This window comes from Antechinus flavipes, chromosome 5, assembly GCF_016432865.1.
Source record: "Antechinus flavipes isolate AdamAnt ecotype Samford, QLD, Australia chromosome 5, AdamAnt_v2, whole genome shotgun sequence".
NCBI lineage: Eukaryota > Metazoa > Chordata > Mammalia > Dasyuromorphia > Dasyuridae > Antechinus > Antechinus flavipes.
The window spans coordinates 194,650,517-194,665,526 of NC_067402.1; the positions used below are offsets into that span (position 1 = coordinate 194,650,517).

General features: G+C 36.6%; 1 protein-coding gene across 1 annotated transcript in view; it reads right to left on the reverse strand.

Moving 5' to 3' along the window:
* PRMT8 (protein arginine methyltransferase 8) overlaps positions 1-15,010 on the reverse strand; it is a 173,465-nt gene that overhangs the window by 117,827 nt on the left and 40,628 nt on the right. Inside the window, exon 2 of the mRNA XM_052000778.1 lies at positions 1,040-1,225. Coding sequence (XP_051856738.1) covers positions 1,040-1,225 — 186 coding nt within the window. The remainder of the gene's footprint in view (positions 1-1,039; positions 1,226-15,010) is intronic.

A 15,010-nucleotide genomic window follows, 5' to 3' on the forward strand; every position in this document is an offset into this window, starting at 1 on the left:
ATTAACCTAGGAATGATTTTGGGTTCTTGAAAGAATCACCAGCAAAGAACAAACTCTACTAAGTACCATCTTATGAAGTCTAGGGAGATTCATAATCAGCTTAGATTTTTCAGACAAGGAAGCACATAAAGGTCATATAAAAGACATAATCTGTCTGAGTAGAGAGCCTACACGAGTAATATATCACAGATCCTTGGATTATTGCTGTTGTTCAATCTCATTCCCTGAATACTTTTTTTAGAGAGAAGAGAGAGATTCTTCTTCTGATGAAAAAGTACAATCCTGAGAGATAGAGTATATCCAATGTCTTTGGCAAGTTGCGTTTTTAGTCTTAGAACTTTTAGCTGCAAAATGCTGTGATCTCCTATAGCGAATAGTTCTGGAGTATCTGTACATTCAGGGATAAGAGACACAGTTGGTGGAATACAAAGTAACACAAAAATCCTTTCTTTTTGGCTTTGAATTGCATAATCGGTTATCCACATCCTTTGAAGACCACAAGCACACATACTCACAAACACAGTCATAGACTGACCATTTCTATGCCTTTTCATTATTCCTTCTTACCCTGGCCTCTTGTCCATTGCCTGAAATCCAATTCATTTCCAGAACAATCCAATCATGAAAGATTGAGTGTCAGTTCTATTACACTGAATTAGGAAACAATTTTCTTAAAATCATGGAATCTCAGGAGACCTGGGAACTTGTAGACCCAAACTATTCTTGAATCAGAATCACCTGTACAAAATTCCCACCAGGTTGTTATTCCAGGCTTTGAATTACCTGAGTAATGAAGCAGCCCACTTAAGTTTTAGAATAGTGAAGTAAAAAGGCAAAACTCATCGCCGTGAACTTTGGACCAGAAGCCAACACTCACTTTGTAACCTTCCACAGGCCACTTTCCCCTTATTCTAAACCCTCAGTCTCTTCATCTCTAAAATGATTTCTAAATTTCCTTACCGTTCTAACATTCTATGATTTAACTCACTCCAAGTCACTGAAACTTCTTCACATTTGTACTAAGCAAGGATGATTTTACCTCATGAATCCCAAAATGAGCATAGGAATCAAAGTAGTAATCCCTTGAAGTCATCTCTTCTGGATTCAGTAGTTTAGACATCTTTCCTCGGCCAGGGCAACTGGGTTGGGTGGATACATGGTGGACACACTGTGCGGGCTTGGGTACCACAACAGGCTGAGGAGGTTGGGAGGGTGCACTGCTGACCTGGAAGCAAAGGGCCTGGTGTTAAACAGAAGCAAAAGATGAAGTTGAAGGGAAAAGTTCCAATCCTCAAGCTCTTCCTCCCCTTTGTCTCTCAATCCCTTTCCCTGAATCCTTTTCCTAGTCTTTGTTCTATATCCCCAGCCATTTTTTTTCCAAAAGCACATAAGGGTTATTCTCTATAGAAGAAGCATTTTAAAAAGCCTACAAAACCCTTCTTCCTCCCAAAACCTTGATCATTTAAATTGTCTCTGCATTCTCACTCAAGTTACTGTAATTCTGCTTTTCCCAAGGACCATGATTGGACTGATAAATTCCTACCTAATGAACTACCTATAATTACTTTCTTCTTTCTCTTTCTCAAAATGTACCCTAACCATTCATCTTCGTCCCTACAAAGTAATTCTAACTACACTAGAGATGACATAAATAGTTCAGTATTTACCTACTAATTCATGTAATGTTTTCACTCAATTCAACAATTCAACTTTTATTGCTCACTATTTGCCAGGGACTGTGCTAGATATTGGGAACAGAAATGAAAAATAAGATTAGGTATACTTTCAAGGAACTTATAGTGTATTAGAAAGCATACAATATTCCACAAGTTTAATACAAAATAGAAAATGACAGGAACAAAGGAAAGAAGGAAAGATCCAGACAAAATAAACCAAGAAAATCTGTTTTGGCTTGAGAGTCCTTAGAGGTCAGAAGTCCTCTTGGTGTAATTACCTTTGTACATGTAGCATATTTGTGTATTCAATATCACACTGTACAAACAGGAGCTTAATGAAAGTTTTTAGGCAATAATGCTGATGAAAGTGAAGATGCTGGTGATAGTGATGCTGATGGTAATGATCATAATGGTTATGGGGATGGGAATGGAAATATGATGATGATGAAGGGGATGATGACAATGAAATGAGTGATGATGATATAGTAAAGATGGTGATCATGAGAATGGAATCAGTGTTGGTTATAAGGATATGGTAAGGCTGATAGTGATTGGACTATGCTAATGTACTAAGTGATGGTAATCATGAGCATTATTGAGGGGAATGGCTTTGTGGTGAGAATAAGATCCCACTCTTTCTTATTTTTTATCTTACCAATTCTTTGTTAAAATTCAGGGGCAAGAAAAGGCCTAGATAAATGAAATTTTACTTGCCCCTTTGAAGGCCAAATAAATGAGATAAAATCTCCATGAAATGATTGTTCTAGATAACATCAGAGCATTTTTTCCATTATGCACATTTTATTTACAGTTTTGTACACTTGAAGAGGACTGCTTTTTAGATGAGTCTTTTTAAGCAAAATATGATCTAAGGAATACAAAGTATTAAAATGAGCATAAACATGTTTAACATATGTAGGATTACTTGCCCTTTTGGGGAGGGGTAGGGGAAAAGGGAGGGAAAAAAATTTGGAACACATTTGTTGCAAGGGTGAATATTGAAAATTATCTATGCATATGTCTTGAAAATAAAAAAAAAAACTTTAACAAGAAAAAAAATAAAATGTAACATAAGATGCAAAACAGGCTTAATATATTTAGTTTGAAATGTAATCATATTCTATTCTTAATTAACAATTATTTTTAGAAAATCACACATGGATCACCAATTTGAAGAAAATAAGCAAATTTGTTTATCCCCCCCAAAAAAAAGAAGTTGCAAAATTAATGTTTTTTCCACTTTTATGTCATATTCTCAGATCCTTCATCCATGTTACATGAGCAAAAATTAAAACAAAAACCAAAAACCAAAGTGAAATCAAAATCACTGATGTTATCAAGTAGAGAAACAAATAAATCTACCAGCCATCAGCACAGTTTGGTTCATAGAGCTCCTGGATACTTTGTCTAGTGGCTGCCACTATGCTGCTTTGGACACGTCTTCCAAGAATAGGGCTCAGAAAATGAAGAATCAAGAAAGTAAAAATACAGAAGGTAAAAGTCAGAACCTAAGAAAAAAGGTCTAGGTCGCTATTCTTAAAAGATTCTCACAGCCCCACATTTCTAAATTTGCCTTCCTTCTTTGCAAAGTGAGCATTTGAGTAGTATAGTATAAAAACACTAGTCTTGGAGTCTGAAAACATAGATTCAAATTCTCATCCTGATAATTCTTAGCTTTATGACTCCAGAAAGTCACATAACTATGTGGTTCAGTTTCTCATTTGCAAAGTGGAGATGATATTATTTGACTAGGCAAGCAACAGAAATAGCAACCAATTTAAAATGCAGAAGTGTGACCATCACTGAATCATATAACCTCCCAGGGACCCGTGCAACCTTCTTAAACTTTAAGTTACTAAAGAGGTGTCCATCTGCTTTGGTGGAGGGATTTTCCATACTAGGATAATCATCAGGGAGAAAAAAATATTAATTTTAATACATGACACATGTATAGTTTTTCCCCTCTTTTAGACCTCCTTCAAGATTCTTTACAAGAAGCTAGTTTCACAGTAATTGAAATATTGCACACAATAAAATTCAGGTAAATTAGTTCATGTATCCTAAATGGATAATATGTTCAGAGGAATACAGTTTTTAATTTAACGACAGAGGTGGTGCAGTTGAATGTCAGTCTCAGACTTAAGTTCATTTACAGGTTAGATTCTCTACAAATTATTGAAACTTCAATCTTGGCAAAGAAGGAAAGAATTCTAGGTATCTACAAACTGAACAACCCTGATGCCCAGTAGGCAGAATGATACCATGGGGCTGATAGCTCAAGTGAAACATTTCCTGGTGTTCCACTCAGGTATTATAACTCCTTGCTGAATAAATAAAATAGTGACTTAAAAAAAAAGACTTATGAAAGCATCATAAAACTATAAGTTGTCAAATGGGGGTTGGTCTGGGATTATTTGTTTATTTTTGGTTTTGAACATCTAAATTCCCGGCCACAGTGTCATGGATATCAAATGCAGGGATGTAATTTCTGTGAATTTAAAAATGTTTTCCTAACAGCTTTTGAATTGATGGATATTTTCTTTCTAAATGAATTTTATTTTATGTTTTTATTCTTGAAATCAACAATTTTTATTAAGGACCTCCTATATGCCAAGAATTGTAATGGGTGCTAGTGATATAAATACAAAAAAATAAAAAATAAAACAATCCTTACAAGGATCTTGCATACTAAGGAGAGAAACAAGTACATGTAAGAAAAATATATATATGTATGTTATATATATATAATATCATATATACAAAGTGAATAAATACAAATATGTTTAAGGTAGTTAAATATAATATAGTATAGGAAGGAAAGAAGTTGGAGGGCAAAGGGAATGTGTTAATCAATTACTCATACAAAAAATAGGCTTAAAAGAAGAAAGGCCTTTCTGAGGCAGATAAAAAGGAGCACCATTCTAGGAATATGGGTAACCAATGCAAAGATAGAAAAAAGAAAATGGAGTGAGGAACAAAGAAAAGTCAAATTTAGTTGCATTTCAGAGTATGGGAAACATAATGGAAAGGTAGGTTCCAGACAAGTTGAGGAAGGTTTTAAAAGCTAAAAATAATTCATATTTTATCCTAGAGGCAATAGAAAACCACTAGAGTATGATTTTGGAACATTTTCTTATTTCTTCACTGAAATTGTTTCTTTATGATCTAGATTATGATATTTTTTAATTTCATTTTCCCACATGGGAATTTTCTCTTTTGTAATTGACCCACTACATTCCCAGTTTCTCAAAGACATTGTGCTTTTGAATATTATTGATTATGAATGCTTTATGCCTATTGCCTACAGTATAATTGCACTGCTGGCCATCAGCACTACTTGGAATTATGTGCTATTGACATCTTTGCTTATTTGCATGTAACAATGAATTCATTCTTATTGCTTGTCTTTTTGTATGCTAATTTTGGTACACTCTGTTAAATTATTGTCATTCAAACTTAAGACACACATTTCACCACTTAGTTCTTTGCTTTTGCATTATTGATTTACTGAATAGCATTTTAGTGAAATTTAAACAAAATGGAGACCAAATTTTTGGAAAAGTGATTTAGAGCAATGAATATAGAACCCCACAGGACTTTTATTCTTGAGAATAAATTCTGAGTATAAGGATATTATAAAAAACACCCTAAAAGAGCTATAAATGATTAGTACAGATGTGCAGAGGTGAATAATCAGTCCTGAGAAATCTTCCCATTTCTTTTTGTGTGAATTACCAGATAGATGATCACTCAAAAATTTCTGATAACTATGACAGAGAAGATAGTACCTAAACATTGATCACTTGATCTGAAGAGATGCAGTGATTTTTTTTTAATAGGCAGAAAAGATCTGCCTATGGACAAGCTGAAAAGCATGATTAAATTGGCAAAAGAAGCTTCTCTCACAGATTTAGATGAACTATTTCAGAAGGAAATGAAGTTTCAGGTTTTTCTCAAGAAAAGACCCATGCTCTCCAGGGAGGAAATGCCAGTAAAAGTTATGCACCAAATTACTTCATGACTGGCAAGCTCCTGAGTCAGGCAAAATGGGTTGCCTTCTAGAAAGCATTAAAGGGCTTCCTTTTATATTTCTGCATAGCCTAAAGACCACAATTCTGGCATCATTTGGCAGCAATGCCTGTAAAGATTAGAAAGACATTTTGGCAGTGGTCAGAGATCACAGCAGCATAGCCCAGGATCAGACATCTATATCAGGAAGAAAATTGACAGGTCATCCAGTCTAAAATGCTTCATTTTACAGATTAAGAAACTGAAAATGAGGTAAAAGATTTAATTAATGCCTAAAATTACATGGATGGTAAGTGGCAAAGCCAGAATTTTAACTTTATAAGAAATGGATAGAACATGTCAAGTGGTAAAAATCAGGAAAAATCTAACTTCAACTAACCTTAGATCACAACCTAGGAGCTATATCTTGTATTCTTCATTATTTCTTAATCCGTATAGTCAATTTATTGCCAGGGCCTATCGATTTTACCTTTGTAACATCTCTCATATACCCCCTTTTTCCTTATGATACTGCCAGCACTCTGGGGCAAGCCCTCATCAGCTCACATTTGGATTATTACAATAACTTGCAAATCAGTTTGCCCACCTCAAGTATTTCCCCACTCCAATCCATATTCTATTCAGCAACTAAAGTGATTTTCCTAAAGCATTAATCTGATGTCACCACCTCTCCACTCAATAAACTCTAGTGGCTCTTTATTGCCTCCATGATCAAATACAAAATGCTCTCTTTGGATCCATAGTCCTTTAGAACTTAGATGCCTCCTACCTTTCAAGTTTTCTTATACCTTATTCCCTGACATGTACTCTTTGCAGGGTTTCCGGCCTCCTGACTATTCCACAAATGGTATTTCACTGACTATCTCCCATCCCTGGAATTTTCTCCACTCAAATCACTGACTTCCCTGGATTCCTTTAAGACCCATCTAAAATCCAACCTTTTCTATGAAGCCTTTCCCATATCCTCTTAATTCTAGTGCCTTCCCTCTGTTAACTATTCCCTATTTATCCTATATCTCTTGCTTTATTTTCATAGTATCTACCTATTAGACTGTAAGTTCCTTGAGGACAAGGATTGTTTTTTGCATTTTTTTTGTATCTCCAGCATTTAGCAAAGTATATTATTGCTTATTGATTGAATCATACTAGAATACCTTCTAACATATGGCATACAGAATCAAGAAAAGGAACTGCCACTTTCTTCTGCAAGGAAAGGTGACCAAAACATGAAGTCAAGAACCTACAAGAATTCTGTTGAAAAAATACAATCCTGAATAAAATTATTCCCCTTGGGGAAGATAAAGAATTCAAAAACCAGAACTCACAGCAGCCTGATTCAAGAATATTACTTAGCATGAGCAGTTAGGCCTATTAATTTATTTTAAGTATTGGAACAAAATGAAAAGCCCATAGATCATTCAAAAGTTGACAAAAATAAATTTACATCACTAGAACATAAAAAGGATGTTCAATAAGAATAATGGAGCTTTTAACTTTAGACCTCACTTCCATGTGGAAAAAAAGGGGAAAAAAATCTGGTCAACTTAGTCAGGATGGTGACTTTTGCATTGTTATGATCTCTTCCAAATATGCAAGTCCTTGAATTAATGTAAATAGTCCTTTTTAAGCCCTTAAGTGACACAGAAAGCCATATCTAGATGGTCAGAGGCCACCAGGAAGTTATGACAGGGGAACATGTTTGAACTTTAGTCCCTTTTTATCACTTTTCAAAGACAAAAAAATAGCTTAACTCATGAATAAGCAATTAGGTGGCATTGTGGATAGAGTGCCATACTTGGAGCCAAGAAGACTCATCTTCCTGAGTCCAAACCTGGCCTCAGACACTTACTAGCTACGTGACCCTGGGCAAGTTATTTAATCCTGTTTGTCTCAGTTTCCTCATCTATAAAATGGAGAAAGAAATGATAAACTACTCTAGTGTCTTTGCCAAGAAACTTCCAAATGGGTTCATTAAAAGTTGAACACAACTGAACAAGGACAACAACATCATGTGTGGAAAGAGAAGAGAGAATATTTCTAGGGATTCTATCAAACTACCAGCAGATTACCCAAAGAAATAAACTTTTTTTGCTACAATTATAGTCTATTGCCCATCCATATGTTGAATACTCTTGAGAAATGAATGCTGATCTTCTTTCTGGCAAGAATTGCTAGACCATCTTTTAAAAATAAATGAGTCCAGATATGATAGTTCTCCATTTAAATCAGGACTTTAAGGTTGAGGGCATTAGCTCATCACAATGCATTTGCCAGAAGCCTCTTTCTTGGACACTCTTCTCTTTCTATAATCTCTTTAGAGGTGACCTCATCAGTTTCTAGGGACTGGATAATCATCTCCACAAAACTGACTCTAAGATATATGTATATCCTGCCTTGATGTTCTCTCTCCATGCTTCAGTTCTGTATCACCAACTGTCCATAGAACATTTCAAAATGGATATCCTATAGACATCTTTAGGAGGAGCAATATCTATTAATGTCCTTGAATTTTAATCCCTATTTTCCCTGAAAGGTAATTAAATCATCCTTGAGCTTTAGATGATCCATGGGACTAAGGTTTGTAATGCCAGAGAAACTGAGACAAGATAGAGATTAGAGAATATTTAATAATTTATTTAAAAGATAGAGATTTACTAGGACCAAATGGATCCATGCTTTGGTCCCAGGGCTGAATAAGACTGTTGTCTCCAAGAATCCAGCAAACAATCTGAGTTCTCAATGACCTATATACACATGGCTCAAACTCAGGGGGTAGACTGAGGCAGGGGTGGAGTCAGGGTACTGAGATTGGGAATGGGACCCTGACAGGATGGGGTGAACCACCAAAGATGGGATGATCTAGGAGATGGGATGAACTAATGGAGGGAGATGGGGAGAGGCATCTTGATAAGATGGTATCTGACATTCTGATAGCTTAGGATGGGGAGAGGCATTCTGATGTTCTAAAACATAAGATCTTTTATCCTTATCAAATATTCTGATAAACCGGGAGGGGTGGTTTCTGCAGGAATGAGCAGACAATTATAAACTGAAACAGAACATTTAGGGAAAGAGAGATAGAACTGGGTCAGGATAATTAGAGAAACTGAGTCAGGACAATAAAAGAGAACTGTGGCATAACAGTTTAACTATTGTACTTCTCTTATCATCTGTTTAAAATGAGATTTGGAATCTTTTTAGGATTGACACACTCTTGATCACATACCCATCATCATGGCAAATATGGATTCAAAGGAGTTGTGCCTAGTTAAATCAATGATGTATCATTGCTAAATTCTTTTCCATTGCCATTTTAAATAAATTTTCTTTTGTTGATTGTTAGGTAGTTTATGGGTGCCTTGACGATCATTCAATAGTTAACAAAAAGAAATTTACATCACTATACCACAGAAAGGATGTTCAATATGAATAGTGGAGCTCTTAACCTCAGTATGCATAAAAATCCTCCTCACTTCCACTTAGAAAAATAGAAAAAAAAATCTGGTCAACCCAAGTAGGGTATAATGATTCTTGCATTCTATGACCTCTTCCAAGTATGAGATGTATTTTAATATATGCAAAACAGAAATAAGGCTATATTTTAATATATCCAAGATAGAATTTGTTATCTTTCCTCTAAATACAACTTCTTCTGAACTTCTTTTTGCTAAGTACTTCATAATTTGTATCTCATTTGATCCTCATAACAATTGTGGGAAGTAGATGTTATTATTATCACCATTTTACAGATGAGAAGACTGAGATAATAGAGATTAAGTGACTTCTCTAGGGTCATACAACTGGTAGGTGTCTAAAGTCAGATTTGAAGTCAAGAATTCTGACTCCATCCCCAGAACTCTAAACACTCACCTATCCCCATAACATGTCTCTCATCATTCCCCTTCTCTCCACTCACACCATAATCACCTTACTTCAGGCCCTCATCACCTCTAGAGGGGATGATTTCAATGGCTTAAGTGGTCTCTATGCCTCAAGTATCTCCCCTCTACAATTCATTCTCTTCAGAGATGTCATTTCCCTGCTAAATAAATACTAATGTCTCCATGCTTCTAGAATCTCATACAAATTCCTCCCCATTATATCAAGAATTCAAGGCACTCTGGATTGCCTGCTATGTAACCAATGGCTTTCCACAGTGGGTTTGTGGAGTGGATACTATCAGATGCTTAAGATAACAGAAGACAAAGATGCCAGCCTTCATCAATCTACATGGATTTTACCAGTTTGAGTATTCCCAACCTAATGCATCTTGGTTTCTGACTCTTTTCAATAGCTTACATAGAGATAAATTATATGGGAATAGCTAGATGAAGCTGTGGATAGAGGACCAGCCAAGGAGTCAGGAAGAGCTGACTTCAAATCTGACTTCAGACACTTAATACTGTGTGACCCTGGGCAAGTTATTTAACTCCAATTGTCTCACCAAAAAAGAAATAGAGAAATGAAGTACATGGAAGTGTTAGTGTATATAGATAAATTAATTTTCTTTGGGAAAACTGATCAAAATTTTGTATAGACTAGAAAATGCTGCTTTAAAAGTGTTACTTGACAAATGCTAGCTTTATGGAAATTGTGACAAGTATTTACATCTTATAGTATCTCATATCAAGGAGTGAGCACAAAACCAGGAGAAAAAAATAGAGATTTTCCCTAACATTTAAAGAACCTTCAAAACCTACACACATCTAGAATTTTGTGGTTAGATCATAAATTTGTAGAGAACCAGAACTACCTTTACCAGGTTATTGAATGATCTCATTGAGTAAATGATTGAGAAGAATTTGAACAGAAGAGGAAAACATCAATTTGCCCTAAACCCTCTGAAACTACCAATTGTGAATGAGTCTTCAAAGCAAAGATCAACTGACTTTCACAGGCCTCAATGCTGGGCTGTACAGAGCTAAGCAAATCTTTTGCTTTGCATTTGGATGCTAGCCTGGAAGGCTTAGGAACAGTTTTGTTTCAAGAAAGCAATGGTCATCTGAAACCATTTTGCAGCATTTGCCAGCAGGAGACTTATTAAAAACAGTAAGATTCAATCTCCTTTTACAAAAACTAGAGTTTTTGGCTTTGAAGTAGGCTCTTACTGAGATAGGACTGTCACTCCATATATATTGAGATAATTTTCAGATGTTTACAAGACAACAATCCACTGACCTTCATTTTGACTAATTCCAAAATGATTGCTGATTACCAGAAATAAGTTAAAATCAGCTATGATTTTAAGATAAACTATTGTCCAGGAAGTCCAATGTGGAAATAGTAATGATTATCTGTATTATCTAGGAATTTTAACTGCAGTCAAATAAGAACATAACTGAAAGTTTGGTTCTTCCACTAATTTGCCAGTAGTATATGTAAACTTCAAGTCACCAAACACAACCTCTTTTCCTCAGTTATCCTTGTATAGTTGTTATGAAGAGCAAAATGATCAGAGTGAAATATTTTGAAAAATGGTACAAGTAAAGAAGTACCTGAGGGGCTCAAGTTTCATCTCCCCTCCATACTATTGAAGCAATCATTGGAGTTGTGGAAAGAATTTGGAGTTATTCAGTGGATTGCTATACTGGACTATATACATTGCCTTGAATGGGGAATATTGGAATCCAAAGGCATTTCCTTTTTTGCCTAGTTCTTCCACTCTAGGGGCCTCTAAGATACAGAGATACCATTAGAGACTACCAACAAGTATTGGCTGGTTTTCCTTGCCTGGCTGCCTTCCCATGAGAGAGACTTTCCCCATCATAGACTGATAGGTAGGTTGTGAACACAGACCTCTTAACCTCTTTTTTTAGGTGAAGGAGACTGAAGAAACTATGACATGAGCTTCAAAAAGTCACACTTGTGAACCACCAGAGTGGCGGTTGAGTTTGTGGTAGGATTTACCTGAAACCAGAGTGAGAAGTAAAATACCAAGCAACTTGCTTGATCTAGGACCAGCAGGAATAGAAGATGGACTCAGTCAGAGCATGACCACATGTCATGCTGCATTTGAAAATTAATGAAGCAAATGTTATGTGGAAATTGGGTTAAGTCTGAGCCCACTCTCCCCGGGGAATGGAGTGATATAAGGGAGAAGACATCGTAAGTATTGGGGAGAAATGTTAGTACTTCTATTCTTGGTATCTCTGTAAATATTTCCTTGTCAGAAAAGACAGAGATCAAGAGATAAAGACCAAGAGTAACACAGAGAGAATAGTGTATATCAAGGCTAGTATAGCTACAAGCACAAGATTGTGAATGTGCTTGTAGGTCTGGGGACAATGATGCTCAATCTAGACTTGATATGCAGAAAGTCAGCAGGTCACAAAAGAGAGAACCATCTAATCAGTGATCAAAGTCTCTAGCTTAAAATTCCATAAGACTGTTGCACTTGTTGCCAAGCAACACTAAGGCTCATTGATATAATGTATGCATATTTGGATTTAAGCTCCTATGTTGGGATATATTGTTGCCCTTGTCAACTGTTATTGCATATTTTCTGCTTTCTATTTATTATTTTGATGTTTATGATTGTGTAATGTCTGTGTTATGCATGTACAATTCAGCCATGCATTTTTATTGCTGCTCTGTGCTTATTTGCTTATGCATAGAATGTCCACATGCATCCTTGCTCTGTGTGCATGTGATTCGCTTCACATGTCATTTAGACACTGAAAGAACCTGTCAGATGAAGCTTTGCATGGTGTTGTGTTTGTTGCCTATAAGGTTAATGTGGATATAAAACAGTACTGTGGGATGATTGCCTGTGATGATGGCAAGATTATCTCTGATGTACTTAATGTTTTTGCTTAGGTTGCTCAGGATGAATACAGGCAAGGGGGGGAGGGAAATGGATGAATCCAGGGCTTCTACAGCACACTATTTCTTTACTGTAGGGATCCAAGTTATTTGCACAGAGGGAGACAGATGAAATATAGCCTTTGGAATCCAGGGAGGCTGGAGAGGACTGTGGAGCAGCAAGTAACATGTGCATCTAACTTTGGCTTTCAAATTCTGTCTTAATTCTGCTGCTCTTGGATGAAAACTTCTTAAGAGAGAACTAGGCTAGTAAATCATCCAGCACATAGTTGTTCTTTGTCTGGACCCATGATTTCTTTAGTTTAGGGCATACCCAGCCAGGAATGTCCTCCACCAGTACAGATTCACACCTCTGAAATGTATAATCTTAAGAAATGAAAGTTGACAAGGCAGAGCCAAGATGGCAGAGTAAAGGCGGGAACTTGCCCAACCTCTCCCCAAAACTGCTCCAAATCCCTTTAAACAATGACTCTAGATAAATTTTAGAGCATCAGAATACCCAAAAAGACAGAGTAGAACATTTTCCAGCTAAAGGCAACTTAGAAGCTCAGCAGAAAAGGTGTGGGAGTTCTGGGTCAGGATATAAGGCGCATCCCAGGATTCAGCTCCAGTCCTGCCTGGGACTGACCTCTGAATCAGCAGCACTGCTGGTGGCCTCCAGATACCAAAGAGGGACCTGGAAAGTCAGCAGAAAAGATCTGTTGAACCAGAGTAAAAACCAACACCACAATCCCAGGGCAGGCCCAGCCCTGGTCCCAGCTCTGGGAGGGACCCCAGCATCAGCAAGGTGGGATCTCTGAATCAGAAGCTGTACTGGTGGCTTTTAGACCTCTCAGCCCAGAGACACCAAAGAGGGCCTAGAATTCAGCAGAAAAGGCCTGTGGAAACAGAGCCCAGTGTGCAATCTCATTACATGCCCAGCCCCAGCTCCAGCCCAGATCCCAGCATTAGCAAAGTGGAACCTCTGAATCAGCAGTTGTGCTGGAAGCTTCTGGACCTCTCAGCCCAGGGACACCCAGAAGGACTTGGAAGGTCAGTCTAGAGGGTCTGTGGCTACAGGGTGGGAATCTCAGTGCACTCCCCAGTCAGCAGAGTCCTGGCCCCTGCCAACACATTAGATCTTACAACAACAGGGGGCAGGGATACATTTAAAAGCTCCTGAACAGAAAAGAGTGCTTGTGGTCAGACTCCTAGAAGGATTTCTGCAATAGTTGCATAAAACCCGAAGCCTGGGACAATGCACCTTCCACTCTGGAAACAGAGCCCTACTTTAACAAAGAGTTAAATGCCAAGCAATAGGCTAGGAAAATGAGTAGAAAACACACCAAAAAAAAAGTTTCTGACAATTGAAAGTTATTAAAATGACAAAGTGGACCAAAACACACATTCAGAAAGTGATAACTAAATCAAAGCTCTTACAATCCAAAGCCTCCAAGAAAAATAAGAATTGGGCTCAGGCCACAGAAGAGCTTAAAAGGAACTTTGAAAATCAAGTAAGAGAGACAGAGGAAAAGTTAGGAAAAGAATTGAAAGAGGAACACAAAAACACAAAAAAAAAAAAAAAAAACTCATGAGGAGAAGAATGTCTTAAAAAGCAAAATTGGCCAGGTAGGAAAGGGGGTACAAAAGCTCACTGAAGAAAATAATTTCTTAAAAAATAGAATTAAGCATATGAAAATGAATGACCCTATGAGAAATACAGTGAAACAAAGTAAAAGAAAATATGAAAAAATAGAAACAAATGTGAAATATCTTGTTGGAAAAATAACTGACCTAGAAAATAGATCCAGGAGAGATAATTTTAAAATTATTGGTCCCTCTGAAAGTCATGATCAAAAAAAGACTCTGGACATCATCTTTCAAGAAATTATCAAGGAAAATTGTTCTGATATTCTAGAACCAGAGGGTAAAACAGAAATTGAAAGAATCTACCAATCACCTGAAAAAGATCCCAAAACAAAAATTCCCAGGAATATCATAGCCCAAATTCAGAACTCCTGGTAAAGAGAAAATACTGCAAACATTCAGAAAGAAACAATTCGAGAATAGTGGAGCCACAGTCAGGATAGATAAGATTTAGCAGCTCCTACATTAAAAGACCAGAAGACTTGGAATATGATACTCTGAAAAGCAATGGAGATAGAATTGCAACCAAGAATTACTTACCCAGCAAAACTGAGTTAAATCCTTTAGAGGAAAAGGTAGTCATTCAATGAAACAAAGGATTTTCAAGCATTTGTGATGAAAAAATCAGAGCTGAATAGAAAATTTGATTTTCAAACACAGGACTCTGGAGAAGCATAAGGAAGTAATCAAGAAAGTGATATCATAGGGTGCTTAATAAGGTTTATCTGTTTACATTCCTACAGGAGAGCATGATATTTGTAACTCATTAGAATATTCTCATTATTGGCAGTTAAAAGGAGTTTATAGAGACAGGGGACATGAGTGTGAGTTGAATATGAAGGGATAATATCTTTTAA